The sequence below is a fragment of the Arachis hypogaea genome, chromosome 1 (genome assembly GCF_003086295.3).
Source record: "Arachis hypogaea cultivar Tifrunner chromosome 1, arahy.Tifrunner.gnm2.J5K5, whole genome shotgun sequence".
Taxonomy (NCBI): Eukaryota; Viridiplantae; Streptophyta; class Magnoliopsida; order Fabales; family Fabaceae; genus Arachis; species Arachis hypogaea.
This window is the reverse complement of record NC_092036.1, coordinates 6,201,357-6,220,595: the sequence shown is the minus strand read 5'-3', so window position 1 is coordinate 6,220,595 and position 19,239 is coordinate 6,201,357. Positions and strand designations below refer to the sequence as shown.

At 31.7% G+C, this 19,239-nt stretch overlaps 1 protein-coding gene across 1 annotated transcript; it reads right to left on the bottom strand.

The window, feature by feature from the left end:
- Positions 1 to 59: 59 nt before the first annotated feature.
- LOC112792434 (protein PMR5) lies at positions 60 to 6,270 on the bottom strand. Its single transcript, XM_025835680.3, has 5 exons — positions 5,765 to 6,270; positions 5,106 to 5,283; positions 3,241 to 3,419; positions 2,453 to 2,611; positions 60 to 795 (listed from the first exon to the last, which is right to left on the bottom strand). Exons 1-5 carry the CDS (start codon positions 6,091 to 6,093, stop codon positions 453 to 455), a joined length of 1,188 nt encoding a protein of 395 aa, XP_025691465.1. The 5' UTR covers positions 6,094 to 6,270; the 3' UTR covers positions 60 to 452.
- Between the last annotated feature and the right edge of the window lie 12,969 nt (positions 6,271 to 19,239).

Below are 19,239 nucleotides of genomic sequence, written 5' to 3'. Positions count from 1 at the left end.
AATTTCTTTTTTTTTATGCTGAGATTTTCTCTTTACACTAACAGAATAGAAATATAGAATAATGAAGAAAAAAGAATTATCTCATTTCACTAGAATATCTGTACAGATTAAACAGTTATCCATCATGCAACCATCCAAATAAATGGCATTTACCTACAAATTTAAAAGTTTTAAAAAGAAAAAAATGAAGCTAAGGAAAATGTATTGTTAATCATTAAGCTTCTAAAACATATATAACTAATTTAGTTAACCACCAGGGCTGATTCAAGTAGTACATGCTCGATTCTCGTCTTAATCGGGGTCTCGGCTCCAAGCTCCGAGTCTTGTGCGCCGGAAAACATTCTCATCCGAAGAGCCAACCCCAGAAAGATGCAGATATTCTCAACTCGAACGGCATTGCCTCCTGTGAAGGATACCTGTTATGGTTTTTCGTGGTTTCGGCTGAAAAATGTTTAGTAGAACAAAGCAGTGTAGAACAATTCGTTCCAAGTATCTGGCAGGCCGGGGAGGCACCAGTGGCTGCAATCGGAGTAAAGAGGATTAGACCGTTGCTGAGGGCTCAAATCGCCGGTGTAGATAGAAGGGTGGCCGTCTTTTCGAAATGCGGATAACAATGTTATGTCCAAAAGGGAAGGTGGATTCTTCATGTCTCTTAAGACCATGTCAATAACCTTCATTTGCTCAGGATATTCAGCACCTGGGTATGCAGTGGCTGATGTTGCACTTATTGGTTCTGTTTCGCCATAGCAACTCTTTCTTGTCACTCCTGTTACTCCATTGTTCCATTCATTTGGGCTGCACATTATTAATAAGTTTCTTTAGCACTGGTTATAATGATAAATAAGAATGCATGTTTTTTTTTTAAACAATATTTGAAAAAAAAAAGAAAGTAAGTGGGAGATGAGAATTTTAGGCTAGTAATGTGGTTGCATCATGCATGTCCTATTTTTTGTTTGACAAATAGGTAATCACATTAAAGACATGTTATGAGATTCATCCAAAGACTTTTTTTATTTACAAATATAAATATTAATGAATGGAAGGTGACAAAATAAATGAAACATTAAAGAAATTTTTTTTTATAGTGAATGTTCCTTCATATGCCTATGAGAGAGCTTAATAGCTTTATAAGTCAAAACCCTCTAATAACAAAAATTGTGCAACATTTTGAATCAATAAACAAATAATAAAATAAAATAAAATAAAATAAAAAAAGCTACATCGACATTATGACATTTAAATATGCTTTGAATCAAATGGGGTGGCTCGAGAGAGACAGCCACTAACAATTATTTTTTAAATTTTAATATGTACTTCTACTATACATATAATAATAATATGAAAAAAATTCGGTGCATAACTTTCTTTTTCAAAATACTATTTGTCATATATAATTCATAAAAATTGTTATTTGTAACAAGTTAATCCAAAACCTTTTAATTGAAATAAATGTAGTTATCATTTTCCCGAACTTCACATTTATCATTGCTATATACATTTAATTAATTAAAAATGAATTAATAGAGGTAACATGTTTATATAAATGAAGCTCAGATCCTCGACCTGTCAAATTGGGAAATACTATGGCAATCAAAATATATATAATATATTTTATATATATATATAAAAACGCGGTTTTTGTATTTATAAGTCATATTCATTGGATGATGCAAGTGTTTTGTTTCACCGACAAGATTTTCAATAGAAAAAGAAAATAATTTTTAACTTTTTTGAGGACATTGTATCAAAACAACACGATCCAGCACTTCATGTCACATGAGTGGCCATGAAGGCGACAAAAGGTACCTTCCCATTTTGAAATTCTTTTTATATATATTATATAGTAATTAACTTTGAACAAAATGTATTATTTTGTATTAATATAGACTATTAAACAAGATATCCGTATTGGTTAGTTTGGGACAAATGTTGCTAAAAAGTAACATTTTTTGATATAACATTTTCAAATAACGTAATTCCAAGCATTTAATTATTTAACTTGTTCGAAAAATTATTGCTTACCATTATCATATGACTAGTGAGTGTGTGTGAGTGATAAAGATAGATTGGACCAAGCGACAAAAAAACGCCCACGAATTCCTTCAGCCGTAAGTAAAATATCTAGGTATTGAATCAACTTAAGTTAGTCGAGTGATCAACTCACTCGTCTGCTTAAACAAGTGTCAGGGTTCGAATTATGTCTTGTACATGTAACAATTCGCCAGCGACAAACCCTTAAATGGAACTCAAATTCGCGACAGATTAATCATTGACCTGTCGAACTAGTCAACTAGAGAATACCGTAGACAACCTCCAAACAAAAAAAAATCTAAGTATTGAAAATGCCAACCCAAAGACAAGAAAACTGACACACATACAATAATGTAAGAGAGAGAAGTTGAAGTCAATAACAAAGACATAGAAAGAAGTGAGAGAGTAAGAGGGTACTTACTTGGTGTGAGTAGGAGAAATTCCCAAGAAGAATACTTTGGTTCTGGTTCTGTCAATATTAGTTTCCACCCAATTAGCCCATGTTCTTAGTCCTCTTTCCAAAGCTGCCAAACGATCCATGTTTGGATAGTATTTCCCTCCTAATTCTATGTAATCCCATCTGCACTTAATATTAATAATAAGGGTTTAGATATCCGGGTACGGATTAAGATTATTATTATTAATAGAAGTTTCTAAATTTTTTATATTAATAAATACATAATAAATATATTAAAAACTCAGTTTTATACTTTTTTATGAGAGCTTTTTTAATTTATAACTTTAATTTGTGTTCTTAAGATATATATTAGCTAAATTCACAATACCAAATTACTCTTAAATTGATATTAAATAAGATTTAGTTAACATGTGTCTTTGGATAGAGACAAATATTAAGATTACTATTGACAAATTTTTAAATATTTTACTTTAATAAATATACAACAAATATATTGAAAACTTAATTTTTGTATGATTTTTATAAAAAAAAATTGTAATCTTAAACATAAAAAAATCACCATTTTAACCATTTTATGTTTACTCGCAATTCTAAAATTCAATGCTTTAACCAATTAAACAAATTAAAAAAGAAAACATTAATTCTCTTTCAAAAATCACCAATGCAAACTTAAACTACATAAAAATTTTAGGTAAAAAGAAATTAGAAAGATAAGCATTGTTTAGATTTTTTGATGAACAATGTCTAATTCTCTAAAACAAAATAAAAGAGGAAGAGGTTGTTTTCCCTACCCTTGAAGAGAGCCTTCATGAGTCCACCAATGTCCGGTGTTAAAAGAAATCACATCGGCATTCCTCCATGGATCGCCATTGCCATCAACCTCCTCAACTCTGAGAATCCTCTTCCCTTGCACCACATCAACCTCAACCAAAAATGGAGATTTATAAAACGAAATGGTTACACCATAGTCCTGCACATACCATATCAAAACTCATTTAGGACCACCCTCTCTTTTTGCAGCTGTAAAATGCAACTTTTAATGCCAAAACAATTCTATAAACGTGCTTTTATGATGCTGACAAAAGTATGAACATGGTAACCCGTGTAAGAGTAAAAAAAAAAAAAAAAAAAAACAACAAAGCCTTGTCCCACTAAGTGGGGTCGGCTACATGAATCAAACGACGCCATTGTGCTCTGTCATGTATCATGTCTACAGAGAGACCGTTTACATGTAGATCTCGTTTGACCACCTCATGGATGGTCTTCTTAGGTCTTCCTCTGCCTTTCGCCCTTTAAATAGTAACGGTTTATTATTCTACAAAAACTCATAATATAATTTAGAATAAACATCCAAATTGGTCCTTAAGGAATTTCAAATCAGATACTTTAGTCCCCAACAAATTTTTATTCTCTAGAAATCGTCAAATAGATTGATAGTTTTGAAGGGGAGTAAGAGTGATATTTTTTAATTTAATTGTCTTATAATAAAATTTGTTAAGGACGTCCACCACGCATATTAAAAATTTGATTGAAAATAAAGAAGGGAACAATTTTTCTGATGATAGTAATTTTCGAAAACTTCTAGAGAATAAAAATTTTTTGGGAGCCAAAATGTTCGATATAAAATTTTTTTCGGAGACCAATTTGAATATTTACCCTATAATTTAGCTTAGTGCTAAAACAACATTGAATTAATTTCTTATTCCCAAAAGGCCAAAAGGCATAATGAAGATGAATCAGTTCCAGTTTGCTTCAACTAGCCCAAATTATAATGCTTAACAGTACTTTTTGGGTCCCATTCACACTTTCATTGACAACTTTTCCCAACAGATTCCTTGTCCTATTGAAAATATCATGAACCCCATCCCCCTCTCAAATCCAATGGAACTTAACAAAGAACATCAACTGTTTCTGCAGCTGGAAAAAAAATTCAACTTGCTGACTCTCTTTTTCCCTTGTGAACTAAAATTGAAATCTTCTTTTGCCAAAAAGACTAGAAAATATATTTGTTGAACATCCAAACATTGTACTTTGTATCAACACTCATTCCAGCTAAGATTTTGGTGTAGATCCCACTCCCATAACCAAACTCTTATTTTCTATTCTTATATTTTGTTTGTTGTCTTCTACACATTGGTCGATTCGAATAACATTACTCAATGAAATACGTAACTAAACATCATCAAAAACAACAAGGGTCTTGCCTTACTAGATGGAATCGGCTACATGGATCAAACGAATAATCCTACAGTTTTATCACAACGAAAACTCCAATATGACAAAATAGTCCCTTACAATTTGAAAATGACAATATCTCAACACACAAGTTAATTCCTCACCATTCCAATAAAAATGAGGACATAATAGTTTTTGAAAAATGCTTATACACCACTTTTGTGTACAACTCTCTTGTATATCTTCCACTTTTGGTATTAAAAATGACTGATAAGAAGTGAGAAAAGATAAAATATTTGTCTTTTATACCATAAAAAAAAGTGTACAAAAGACGTGTACAGAAAAAGTGATATGATTTTTCATAGTTTTTCAAGAAAGGACTAACATATCACTCTTTTACAAACAGTGAGGACGAATTTGCCATTTTCAAATCTCGAGGGACAACATTGGAAATAATGTTAAGAAGTTTCATGAGACTGACCAAGAATCTGAAGGTTGAGAGAGGCTCTCCCTTAACCATCTGGGTTTGAGACTGAGACTGAGGAACTGCAGTGTATAGCATACAGATCAATGATTCCCACTGGTTATGCCCAAGTGAATCACCCACAAACAACACTGTTTTCCCTCTCATTTGCATCAGAAATTCACCTCCATTGAACCTACCAACAACAACAACAACATGCTACAAAACCATTCAGAGAGGGATAGCACATTCTTTTCTTAAATTCACAAACATGCATTGAGAAAAGACTGAGAATTCAGAATTAAAAATGGCAACTTTAAGGCACTAGTCTTCTGGTTTTGCAAGAAAAATACACAAAAAATATTATAAAAATGGTATCTTTCAAACACTAGACTTCTGGTTTTGCAGTGAAAAATATACACAAAAATAAAAATAAATAACAAAATGGGTATCTTTAGAATAATAGTCTTCTGGTTTTACAGTGAAAATATATGAAGATACAACATAAAAATAATAACTTTAAAACATTAATTTTATGGTTTTGCAGTGAAAACATAAAAAGATATAACAGAACAAAATGGGCAACTTCAAAACACTAAGCTCCTAGTTTTGCTGTGAGAATATATAAATTAAAAACATAAAAATGGTATCTTTAGAACACTGATATTGTATGTTACCTTGGAAGATCACAATTGAGGGGCCTCCATCTGTATTTGAGGTAATCAGAATCAGGTCTACCATACAATTGGCAGTTGAACTGAGGATCAATCATGGGGCAGCTTGAAGATTGGTAAAGAGGGTATGAATCATCATGAACCCAGTTTCCAACAAACAATGCACAGTTGCTTTGGTTTGCATGAATCATTGGTCTCTCACTCTTTAAGTGCTGATGGTGATGCCTTAAACTTAGTAGCAAAGCTGAGAAAGACAGATTAGAGTGAAGGGAAAGTGTTGTGATGAAGAGGACAAGGAAATGAAGAAGAGATGCTGGAGATTGAAGTGCCATTTGAGAATCTTAAAAGGAAGAGGGAGATGGAGAGGAAAGGAGGAAGAAAAAGGGTATAGAAAGAGCCAAAAGGTTCAGACAGAGGAGGAGAGAAAGAAAGATAATGGAGGAAGAGGGAAGAAAGATATTTGGAGTGTTTTGAATAATATATATACAGCTACACACAAAGGGTGTTGGTCTCTGGAGTTTGGAAAAATTGGTGGGGTTATGTGCATGTGAGTGGCTGAATTAGATCTTTAAAATACTACCTTTACACAATTTTTTAATTTTTATAAGACACATGAATATAAATTATTTTTTAATTATTTTAATATTTTTTTAATTATATAAAATATTTATAATAATTTTTTATTTAATAAATAATAATATATATCTAAATTTATTTTAAAAATATATATTAATAATAAAATTTAATATATTAGTACGTAATAATATTTATGTGTGTCTAAATATATCTAATTTTTTTATTTTTATTTAAACATGATTAAATATGAAAATCAGCATATTGACAATTCCGAATGAATATCATATTCAAAATATATCTGACGTAGACGTATAAAACTCAAAAAAGTAATTTTACATTTTTACCTAATCCACCAACACATAAAGGCTTTCTTTAAAAATGGGGTCCTACTATTTCTAAGTTTGGGCTTGTGTTGTGTAACTTGTGGTTTTCAAGTGCTGAGTGTGGTAAAGATAAAAGGTACCATAATTAAGGGGAAAAAAAAAGGTACCATAATGAAGGAACTTCAAGTAGCAAAAAAATTTGGTGTATACAATAAGGTGTTATTAAATATTAATTTTACACAATAATTAAATATAGTAATAACTTATAAGTATTCAGTAATTATTCATCACAGATCAACCATATTTGAGTCTGTTATTCCATATTATTTTATTACTTTAAGAGTTAGTAATAATACATTTTTACTTTTAATATTCCAAGACCAATTTTTTTTCAAAAAGTTATTTGTACAAAATAAAAATAATTACAAAAAATTGAAATATTATTCTAAAAAGTATACGAAAGATGAAGTTTATTGTAGATGCTTTCCCTCCATATAAATATTAGATTGGTGTAACTTCTTAGTCTTAGGAACAAGAGTCCTCTTTAACTTTCTATTTGGTAAAGGAGAGTTGAGGATACTTGGTGTATATGAGAATGAAAGAATATACATATGGCTAGAACTTTGATTTCCCTATTCTATAAAAGAATCCTGCTACACAATTTTGATATAAGCATATGTTCTTTGCTTTTCCTTCTCTCGCATTCATAGAATTATGTCAAATTTACCTATGAGATTGAGAATTTAATCAAGGGCATGCCCTAGTTTATAATCATCATCCTAAATTCATTAACATGTTCATATTATTAAAGAAAAGTACATTGTGATGATGAATGTGCGATGAAGTCAGGTAGGCAATTAAATTTATAGGCAAACAAAGATATACAGAAATAATAAGATATGGATGAAAAAAGTAATCAAATCACATCTTAAGAAGGAAAATCCAAAACAAAGAATTCCAATAAAAATATTGAAAGAAGAGGTGGCACCAAGTCACATTTCACGAATAGAGAGTATACACCGAATTGAATTTAATCCTTAAAATGTAACTTCATGATTCACATCACCTATTAATTCTACTTCATTTATGACAATCCATTAGTGTTTCCGTATACACAAATCATCAGTGTTAAGTTGGCCAGACTTGATATTATGAGGTATGCAACGGTCGACTAACAGCATTAATCAATAGACAGTCATGCATTTGAAACTCAAACTCTTGTCATTAGGACAAGTCCTACTGCATGACAAACACTCAGAGTATGCAGTGACGTATAGTCAGTCTATTCCCAAGGCTCTAACAGGAATGAACTGCTCTGATACCATAATGTAACATCCTAACTTTTAGCACCTCATAATATAATACCTTTTTTATTTTATACCATCTTTATTTAATATTGAGTTTTTGCGAATACGAATCAGAATTTTAATAAAAAAAAAGAAAGGTCTTTACTTTAAACCTTTTAATCACAAAAACATATATATTCACATAGCATTATTTACATAGACTTATTCCAAAATTCTCAAATACAATTCGTAACCCTCTAAAAAAAAATTAAAGACAATAAATAGCGAGGAAAAAGTTTAAGATTAAACCAAATACAAAAAATACGGATGCATATATACATAAAGCTCTGATGTTCAGTCGCGCCTCCGTGTTAATGATTCCTGAACCTGTTGCTGAAAGAGAAATCTGTAGGGGTAAGAATATCGTCCTCACATGTACTCAATAAGAAAAGTGAATGCCGTAAAAATAATAAACGAAATGCGAATAATTGACTTTTAAAAATAATGAACGAAATGCAAATAATTGACTTTACTCGATAAAATTATTCTTTTATCAAGCCTTTGAAAATACTTTTAAATTTTACTTTAGACAATTAATTGCTTTCTTTAAAATTTTTTAACTTAAAATAAAACTCATTTACAACATTAATTCTTAATTACTTCAGTACATAAATCAATAGTACCAGAGATTCAATTGAACACACAAGCAAGGCAGAATAAGACAACCAGCACAATCACAGAGAAAATACAACAAGCAAAACACAACCAAAATGCAAATGCGCAAACAATATGATGCATGTCTGTCATAAGCAGGCTATGAGCTCACGCGTCGGTTGTCTACCTACAATCCGACGTTACTCGGGGCGAACTCCGAATATGATTTCTTTACCGTGTCAGTTAGGCACAATTATCATCATGGACGAACCCATGTCAGTTAGAATATCTTGGCATCATAATAGAAACAGGCTATCAGTTAGGCGAACATTTCCGCATTAGCAACCTCAAGTTATCAGTTAGGCGGGTACTTTCGCATTAGCAATTTGGCACAAAGACCCGTTCAACATACAATATGCTATCAGTTAGGCGGACATTCCCGCATTAACAATTTTAGGCTATCTCCTTCATACATGACTTCTCATTTTATTCTTCTTTATTATGTTTCCACATCACTAATTACATACACATACCTCCGCATTACTTATATTATTAAACGTATATCCGCATCACCGCTTAATTATATATACCTCCGTATTACCAAATAATCAATTACTCTTACCTCCACATCACTTCATAGGTATACTTTCAATTTTAGTATCAAAACCTTTAAATTCTAAATATCCAAACTTCTTTAACTTTTGATCAAGATAAAAGTCACTTTCTTAATAAATCAAACTCAAATTCTTAACTTAAAACAAAATCTTTTTTCAATAAATTGAACTTAAAATATTATATTCTTTTAATAAATCGAACTGAAAACAAGAATCTTTTCTTAACAAATCGAAATCCATTAATACGATTCTTAAATCAAAATTTCTTTTAAATAATGCTTTAAACAAGCCTTGAAGTTTTATAAAAGTTTCTACAGTATTTCCTCTAAAATTCGGACTTTGCCACCCTTCAAAGATCCCTACCAAACTATCTTCAATTCTCAAAAACCCTTCTTAATAATTCAAAGAAATCAAATTTAAAATTATAAATCCATTTTTAATTATTAAAGATCACTTTCAATAAATTATTTTTTTAATACAAAATTTTTTTTCTCAATTATGAGTAAATATATAAACCAAATTTTTTTCTAACATAGAATTATTTCTCAAAATAAGCTTGTAAATCAGATTTCCAAAATAAAATCACTTTTTCATATATTTTTACAAGAACTTAGCAGAACTTCTCTTTAAAATATACTTCACCACCTTCACGGCTCCCTCATTTTTATCATTCCTTAACTTATCTCAATCCATACATTATTCTCAATTTTTATATCATTTTACCAAAACATACACATAATTTATTTATAGCCACAGTTTCGACAATTCTCATCACAATCAGCTATAAATCAGAATCTTTAGCATTCTCAAACATTCAAGAAATAAAAAACACATATTCATCAAATTCAATTATTTTCACAGTCACAAATTCAACACAAATTCGTCATTCAACCATTTCAGGCAATCATAAATTATTTGTAATTACTCATTAAGCTTTTGAGTATTCATGAATTAAAAATTTATAATTAAAAAAAATCTACTTCCATATAAAATCAGAATCAACGAAAATTCTGGGGAAGCTTTCTAACCGAGCTGCTGAAGAGAAAAATGTCAGAAATTGTCTGTGTCTCCTAAAACTCCAATTAGCCAAATTAAAAGAAAAGAGGAGCTACGTCACTGTTGGCTTCTACCAAACAAAAGTAACGTCATCGTGTAGTAGGGGTGTGCATGACCCGACCCGGCCCGAAGACCCGGCCCGGACCCGAACACTTTTGGGGCTAATTTGGTATGATTTCATCGGGTCTAGGGTCGGGTATGGGTTTCAAAAATAGACCCGATCATTATTTCGGGTCGGGTCCGGGTCATAACTCGGTCACCCGAAATCGGCTCGGTGGCCCGGTTATCATACACAATTAATATTTTGTGTTATTAATGATGAATGATAGCTATTATTATGTGAAATTTAAGTATTGTAAACCTTAATATTTTGTATTAATAGTTATTATATATAAGACTATAAGTTAATGTTTTATATTTAAAATGCATAAGACTTTAGACTAATGCATAATCTTGTGTTATTTGTATTGATTTAAATATTTGGTGTTATTAGACAATATTTGTATTGATTATGAATTTATGATTATGCTTTAATTTTAGAGAAAAATTGGTTCTTATTATATTTTTTTAAGTGAATTTTACCATGTCAAATAATAGTTGGAGTCTTGGAAATTTGGATATTTTTACATGCTAACTTACAAGAAGGTATCAAGGTAATATAATGTTAACGGCCCGATTTTCACTCGGTTTTTACCCGGTATAATTGTGGCCCGAAAGTGTATAGGTTTCATCAGGTTTAGGGTCGAGTTCGGGTCTAACAAATAGGCCAAGTATATATTTTGGGTCGGATCTGGGTCACATCAAATCCAGTTTCACCCGACCCATGCACACCCCTATCGTATAGAGAAAAAAAATATGAATACTTTTATCAGATTAAATTTTTTATTGAAGTTACTAATCTCAAGAAATCAAAACCAATTTTTTTTGTGTGGATCACGATTTCTTCATGCAAGCATGTGGTCTCTCCTTTTCTTATTTCTTTCTTCCTGAGTTCGGTGATGAAAGGAACCAAGAAAATTATTCATTGAATAATAATCCTAATTAAGGTGCCATAGGTTTAATTTGATTCACATTTCCTTTCTTTCTTTCTTTAATGGTTCGGCACAAAGGAATGAAATTAAGAATAGTAAGTTTAGCTAATGAGGTAGCTGATAGTGGTTTATAATTAGAGAAGGGAATTTGCTTAGTAATAAGATTAGGTGTCATGGTTTAATAGAATGAAAGAGAACATGTGTCATCGTCATACATATATACATATGCATTAAGCCATGTTTCTTTTCTTTTTGTTCTCAAATGTTTTCGTTGGAAACTTTCCTATATATAATAATAATAATAATAATAATAATAATAATAATAATAATAATAACAATAATAATTTTTTTTTATTTTTTTAAAATATCTCATTATAATAAAAATTATTTAAAAATTTTAAATTTAAAGTATTATTAAATTTAATTTAATTATTTAAAAAAAATAATTTTTTTAAGTTAAATAATAAATCATAAATAATTCATTATTTAATTTTTCAAAAACTTGGATTATTATAACGACTGCATGGATATCGCAGGATAGCAACACTTTTGGATGGACAAATACTTCGCGTCAAAATTTAGATGTGGACCAACGAGGGCACTATGAAAGCTGCATAACGGAAGTCGGAAATACTATTATAGTGAAATAGTAAAAATCATAGTTATAAGAACTTGATTGGACTGACTGATTCGACAAAAACGACGAACCAAATCATAAATCAGTTTAATATTCTGACCATTTAAGGATAAAAATGGGTCAAAATTCGATCAACCGGCAAGATTTTGCAAAATCTCCTGAGATGGGATTTGAAGAGTTAATACTCAAATTGGCCTTTGAAATTTGACCCCAACTCAATTTAGCCCTCAAGGTTTCAATCGACTCTAATTGTATCCTAAAATTTTGCCTCGAGTCTCAATTTGGTCCTTCGGGCATTTTTCGTCACCGGAGAGCTGACCTGGCAATTTTGGTAGACACCTGGCACCCTAGCAATTAAATGACGTGGCAAAATGTTTAAAGGCTTCAATTTAACCCCTAAAAATTTCAAATAAAACCTAGAAGTTCCAATTTCCCCAAATCGAAGAGTGTCTCCAAGAGGTGAGAAGAATGTTGCGAAGCAGCAGCCAAAGCTCAGGTAGCTCTACCAGAGCTCGTTCGCATAGTGACTGGGTGAAGAACACACACGGTGATAGAGGTGGGAAGGTTCCGTATTGGTGTGGTTGTGGATTGCGTCTTATTCTTCGGTGGTATGGGACGGATTCCAATCCAGAAATACCATTCTATGGATGCTCTAACTATAATGTGAGTTGGTTGAATTATTGCAAGTTGATTGTGTGTCTTATTTCTCAAATGCTTGTTGATTTTGTAGCTGTTCTTCTTCTCAAATTTTTTTGAATTTTTTGTGTTGTAGACTATCGGTAAGAGATGGTGTGGTTTTTTTAAATGGGCAGATGTTGAAGAAGAAGAAGCTATAGTTGACAGAAATGAAAGTTCAGTTAGTGTGAAGACCATTGAAAAATATCTCTAGGATGAAAAATTAGTGCAGTTGAAGCTGAAATTAGAATATTAAAAATGTGGAATATTATGTTGTCTGTGTTTGTTATTATTTTTGAAATTGTGATTGTAGCTTGTGGATTAGGTGGGATAAAATATATGTAATTGTATATCAGTTATGTGAATGAAGCATTGTTATGTATTTAATGAGAAAATAGAAATAGAATTTTATGTTCTCTTTGCTAATGATATATCCTGTAAAAATTCTTTAAAAATGAGATTATACTTGAAGCTGCTATGAGTCTGTATATGAAGACAGGATCAGGAGCTGGCTCTAATAACTATATATGTAGTATGCACTTCCATTAGTGAATAAATTTAAGTGTATAGTTCATTTGTGAAAAAGATATAAATAGATGAGATGTTATGACAAAAGAAAATCTAATAGAACCTTGTATGGTTCTTGCACTTAACAGAAGACCCAGAAATAAGTAATTCATTAAGTAATTCATAGTCATTAATCATTGTCAATATCACAGCATTAGCAATAGCAGTATCTGTATCATACCTTAGATACCCTAGATAACATAGTTTCAAATATCCTAAACCAAAACAGATTACTCTACATAACATAGTAACAAAATATCAAAAGAGCATAGTTTGATCAAATGCTCTCTACAAAAAACTTCCAGTCAACATTGCAAAGTGTTTTCTATTTTGTTGTTGGTGGTTTGAAGTCTAGAATGGGGACGAATGTCATAAACTCTGCCAAGCGTGCAGCTGTCCCAGAACTTGCTCCTTACAATGGGTCCACATTGAAAGTTATTTTCCTCTTAAATTGCAACTTGTGAGGCCTTGTCACCTGTTGTGGAGGTGGAGTTGGGTCTGATAGAGGGACCTAGTAAAATTGTGAACAGAAATAGTGACCAATACAACCCAATAAAAACCAATCAATATATTATCAAACAGTATCAATCAGTTAGATCTACCCAACATTTACTCGTGTATTATAAACCAATATAAATCAGTTAACAGTTAATCAAATATTAGAAACCAAACACTACCTGTTCCTGATTTTTCGGCTGTGAGTAAGTGGGTTGGGTGAGTACAATCTCTGAAGCATTTGCATCAGCAACAGCTTGACCTGGTGCTAATGGAGCATTTTCATTAATCTCAGCAGCTTGGGTGTTAGTAGTAGCAGCGTTTGCTGGATCTGTACCCTCTTCAGAGTTAGAACCTTTTTCTTTTGTAACAACAGTCGCTGTTGCATTAACAATGGCACTAGCAAGGTCATCAGCTTTCCTATGAGCGCAACTTGGATGATACATTGGAAGGGCCTTCACTTGTGCTGTTGATGGATGATTTGATATGGGATGGACTGGTTGGTATATTATTCTTTGGGCTAGGTGTGGTCCCTTCGACAACATTTTCTACACCAGTGGCATTGGGTGTTAGCTCTCTCAATTCAGGTGCTTCTTCCTCTACCATGGGTTGGGAAACTCCATACTCATAGTATATGTGCACTATTCCCTCATTGTTCTTTGCATAGAAGCACATCTCTACTAGCTCTTTGTTATGACTTAGTGCTCGCAGTCCACTCTTCATAGATCTACCAGGAATAAGCCACCAACACTCAACCATGTTATCATAACCTATGACTTTGTAGTAGTCTCAGTGAAAATACATCTAATACGTCCTTATTCAGCCCAGTCAACTCATCAGTGTGATCATTGTCATAAACCAAACTGCCATTTTATTTGGTGACAAAATTGCCTCTATAATGATACACAATCGTTATATGTTCATCCATCTATAAATAAGATTCAGGAGACAATGGTTAAAAACAACACTAACTTTAGTAAATTGACAACAACACTAATTTCAATTTGTCTCATGCAATCCTTAATCATGAAACATGAAAGAATAAAGCAAGTAAAATCAACAAAATTTAAATATAATTACATATATAATTGTTCCCATTTAAAGGGAATATTAAAAGTGATCATAAGTGATTAATAGGAGAAACTATTCAAATTAGAACATTAAGAAAAAAATTAAAGATACGGTATAATTCCCATTTACTCAAACTTCTTCAAATATTTTTTACCAAAAAAGCACATTCTTCCATTTAACAAACTGATATGCAAAGAGTTGAAGTCAACTAATGTTAATCAAGCACCTACTAAAATAAACACAAGATTCATCCATAGAATTCACACATGCATATATTCAACCCTATTATTAATATAATCTACAAACTTATCAATATAATATAAGTTGACAATGGTGTTCAACTGAGTTTAAGAATTGTCCTATATTAGCAATTTATGTGTTCTGCTACATTAGATAAAAATATGGAAACAAGCTCCTTTTTTAATGTGATAAGGATCCGTAGAAAACTATGCCAGGATAAGGGAAGAAAGGAATATCTAGAACAAGACGAACATAATGAAAAAAATTAGCATAAACTCTGTTAACGAAACAATAATCAAAAGTTAAATACACTGCACTGACTGCCAAAATACAAAATCCTCAGTTCATGATTATCACTTAAACATTCATGGTGGTCATTGATGCATACAATGTTCAGCACAGAAAATATTTTATTTTTACAAGAAATTATCCAAACAACAATTAAATTAAAAATGGGATATGAAGGAGTATAATTGTTATTTTAAAATGGAATATGACGAATCAAAGACTGCTCAAACGGATAAAAAATTGAACGATTCGGTTGATCACAGCCACACACATGCAAAAAAATTAAACCCTAACATACAAAAATTCTATCATCATCAACAACCATAATCCACCACATTCTCCCAAAGTTTCACTGATCAAGTAGGGTGAAAAAAATGAAAAACAACACAACCAATATTTTGATAAAAACAGAGCACGATAGTTGAGAGCATCGATTTTGTTACTAACCTGTTTTTCAAAAGATAACTCCCAGGTAATTAATCTTCACAATGGGGTAAAAAGAAGTAAGAAAAGCTTCAAAGCTCCATTACTGTGACATCCATGGTGCTTCTATGACGGGAAGGAAAACGAGAGGAAGTGGAGGAAAAGAAAGAGTCAACTGAGTCTCACATTTGGAGTGGTTAGTGTTTGGATTTTCATTTAACCCCTTCCTAAGGGATACGACGTCGTTTCTAACAATTTCGGTGTCAACAGTACAACGGCGTCGTTTTGAGACTGTCAGGTGTCATTTAAATTTTTCAGGTCAGCTCTCCGGTGACGGAAAACGCCGAAAGTACCAAATTGAGGCTCGATGCAAAATTTCAGGGTACAATTAGAGTCAATTGAAACCTTGAGGGCTAAATTGAGTTGGAAGTCAAATTTCAGGAGCCAATTTGAGTATTAACTCGGGATTTAAACCCACAGGCTTCACTGTGTTATATGTGTTGCTTTAGATATAGGTTACATGCCAAACAATTATAATCAAATTGGGCCCTCTTTTTGGTCAGAGTTGGGCAACGAATATTGCTTTTTTTCACTATTGTTCGACTTGTTTAAGTGTTCATGATTTTGGCTGAGACATGTGGTTTAGTGGCAAAAGTATTTAGCTCAATCAAAAGCCACACAAGTTTAAATCCTAGCAGTGGCTAGGTTAATGTGTGTGAGTGTGTAACTTAGGATTGGGGTTGTCTAATCTATCGATAAAAAAAAAAGTTCATGATTTTCATCTTTTTAGAATCCTTGCTTTACAAGGAATTATAAAAGAGTTCGAATTCTGACTAAAATCAAGAGGTTATAGAACCCATAATAGTAACGAAACGTGTGAGTGTATATATGGATGTATAGTGTAAAAGACAAAAAAAATAAACCTTTAATTTTTTAGAGACTATAGACAATAATCTTTATTTATCAATTTCAATTGGATTTATAAATTTAAATAAATAAATTACATGGTTATTTACATATGAATAATACAATGTAATAGATATAAATTAATTAATAAATTTTTAAAATAAAAAATAAGCAATTTAATATAAAAATAAAAATAAAATAAAAATTATTTGTAATAAAAAATTTATATACAATTTAATATAATTTATGGATTATTATTTTTATTGTATTAAATTAAGATATTATTGTAGTAGCACTAATTAATTTTATGTTTATCTTTGTACTAGTTATTTTAGATTTGAGACTTGATTATTCTTAAAATATTAGTGAATATGTGTATTTTAAATTTTAATTTTAAATTTTTTTACTATTTTATATTTTTAATTTATATAGAACCGATTTATCGATTCAATAATAATCTACCGATTCAATCAGTAATCTAATAAACTAACAGTCTGATCGATTCGATTACCAATTCGATTCTAACAACTATAATAGAAACCGTACGTAATATGAATATATTTGGGATGCTAATCCTAAATTTTTAAATTTGACCGTATTTAATTAATTAAAAATCTAAAATTTAAAATTAATTTCACATTTCTTTTTTAATTCGTTATTCGCATTATTTAGTATATACATTAATTTTTATACTTTTTCATAATTTATTTTTTTTTGAAATAAAGGAAGCTCAACACAATAGAGTAGAGCAAATTAACCAAAAATAAAAGAAGTTGCCTATAGAAGAGAAATTAACTCCCTTGGCCTCTCAAGTATTGCCGTCAACACCCTCAAGGATCATCCCATTCTTGGTAGCTCAAAACTGTCCTGCTTTGTATTTCCACAACATATGATTTTTTATTTTTGAAAATTTTATCGTTTCGTTTCATCCAAATGTTCCAGATCACTGCAAAGAATCTTGTCAGCCACTTCTTCTACTCTTGTTTTCTATAGTGCATTCCAGTCCAACTTTCAAACAGCCCAATCTGTACAAAAATGTCTCAACCATGTGCACCACACCTGCCATGTAACCTCACAAAGTAGAAATAAATGCTGCACAGATTCTATTTTCTTTTTACACAGAACACAAGCATTATCACTATTCGGAATAATACCCAATCTGCTCAACTGCTCCTTGGTATTTACTCTACCAAATAGCACAAACCATCCAAATAGCTCCACTCTCGAAAGTACCACGCTTCTCCATATCGCACTGGTAAAACTATAACTTGTGATCTCATCGATCAGATTTTTCGATTGGATGACCTGCAGAAAGGAGCTAGTAGAAAAGACACCCTTCTTATCAAACTTCCACACAACGTTATCCTCCCGATCCACTGATAGCTTAACTGGCCTTAGTCTCTCATGAAGTTGATGCACTAGTTCCAACTCCCATTGAAACAACTCTCTCCTCCAATAAAAATTCCAAATCCACTCTAACCCATCCCAGAACCCACAGTCCCGTATCACTACACCTTGTTGGTTTGAAATGGAGAAGAGTCTTGAAAAACTCGCTTTCAGAGGACCGCCTTGAACCCAGTTATCTTCCCAAAATAGGGTACTGCTTCCATTCCCTACCTCCATTGCCAGGATGCTAACCATTTTTTGACGTACTCGTTGTTCTTTTATATTCAACTGGCATATATCTTTCCATGGCCCTCTATTTGCCGGTAGGTACTGGTATGCTAGCATCACATTCGGGTTCAAATTATAACATGAACAAATAATCTTTTTTCACAGCGGGCACTCCTCATTTGAGAACCACCACCACCATTTAAACAGGAGCGCTGTGTTTCTAAGCACTGGATCCCCAACTCCCAAGCTTCCAACCTTTTTTGGTGCCTGAACCAGCTCCCACTTAACTAAAGGTATACCATAATTGCCATCCTCTTTACACCATAAAAATCGCCTCTGTAGACTAATCGGCTTATCAGCAACTGCCTTCGGCATCTTGTACAGACTAAGGTAGTACATTGGTAGGCTATTTAACACTAATTTAATTAGGACAAGCTTATCTACCTTGTTGAGAACTTTCGCCTTCCATAAACGAAGCTTCTCTTCCACCTTTTCTATGATCGGTTTCCAAGTCTTCACCTGTGCGGATTTGCTTCTAGAGAAATCCCTAGGTATCTAACAGGTAAGACAACTTGCTTGCATCCCAGTACACCACAGGCCTGATCAACCCATCCTTGCTTGTAGTTCACCGAGATCAAATTCGACTTATCAAAATTGATACTCAGACCCGACATTAGCTCAAAACACCTCAACAACCTCTTATAATTCACAATCGTTTCTAAAAAAATAATTTATTAAATTGATACTTTTTCATAATTTATTAATACTAGTTTTTAAAAAATTATAATATTTATATTTAATGAATTAAATTAAAAATAATTTTTAATAAATATAAATATAAAAATTAAATTAAAAAAATATTAATATATAAAAATATATTAATTTTTTTTATTTTAATAAACACAAATTAATTAAAAAAAAAACGATTGCCATAATGGTTGTAAAACAGTAAAAGCATTCCTATTCATTTAAAAACTACTGTCAAACAACTGTTCAAAAACTTTACAACACCACGCCTCCGT

Bases quoted from the DNA above. Each gene is read 5' to 3' on its own strand.
- LOC112792434 (XM_025835680.3), bottom strand. From the start codon at position 6,093: ATGGCACTTCAATCTCCAGCATCTCTTCTTCATTTCCTTGTCCTCTTC. The intron at 3,420-5,105 runs GTCAGTCTCATG...TGGTATGTGCAG, and splicing joins TCTCAACCTTCAGATTCTTG to GACTATGGTGTAACCATTTC. The intron at 796-2,452 runs GTAAGTACCCTC...AATAATGTGCAG, and splicing joins ATTTCTCCTACTCACACCAA to CCCAAATGAATGGAACAATG.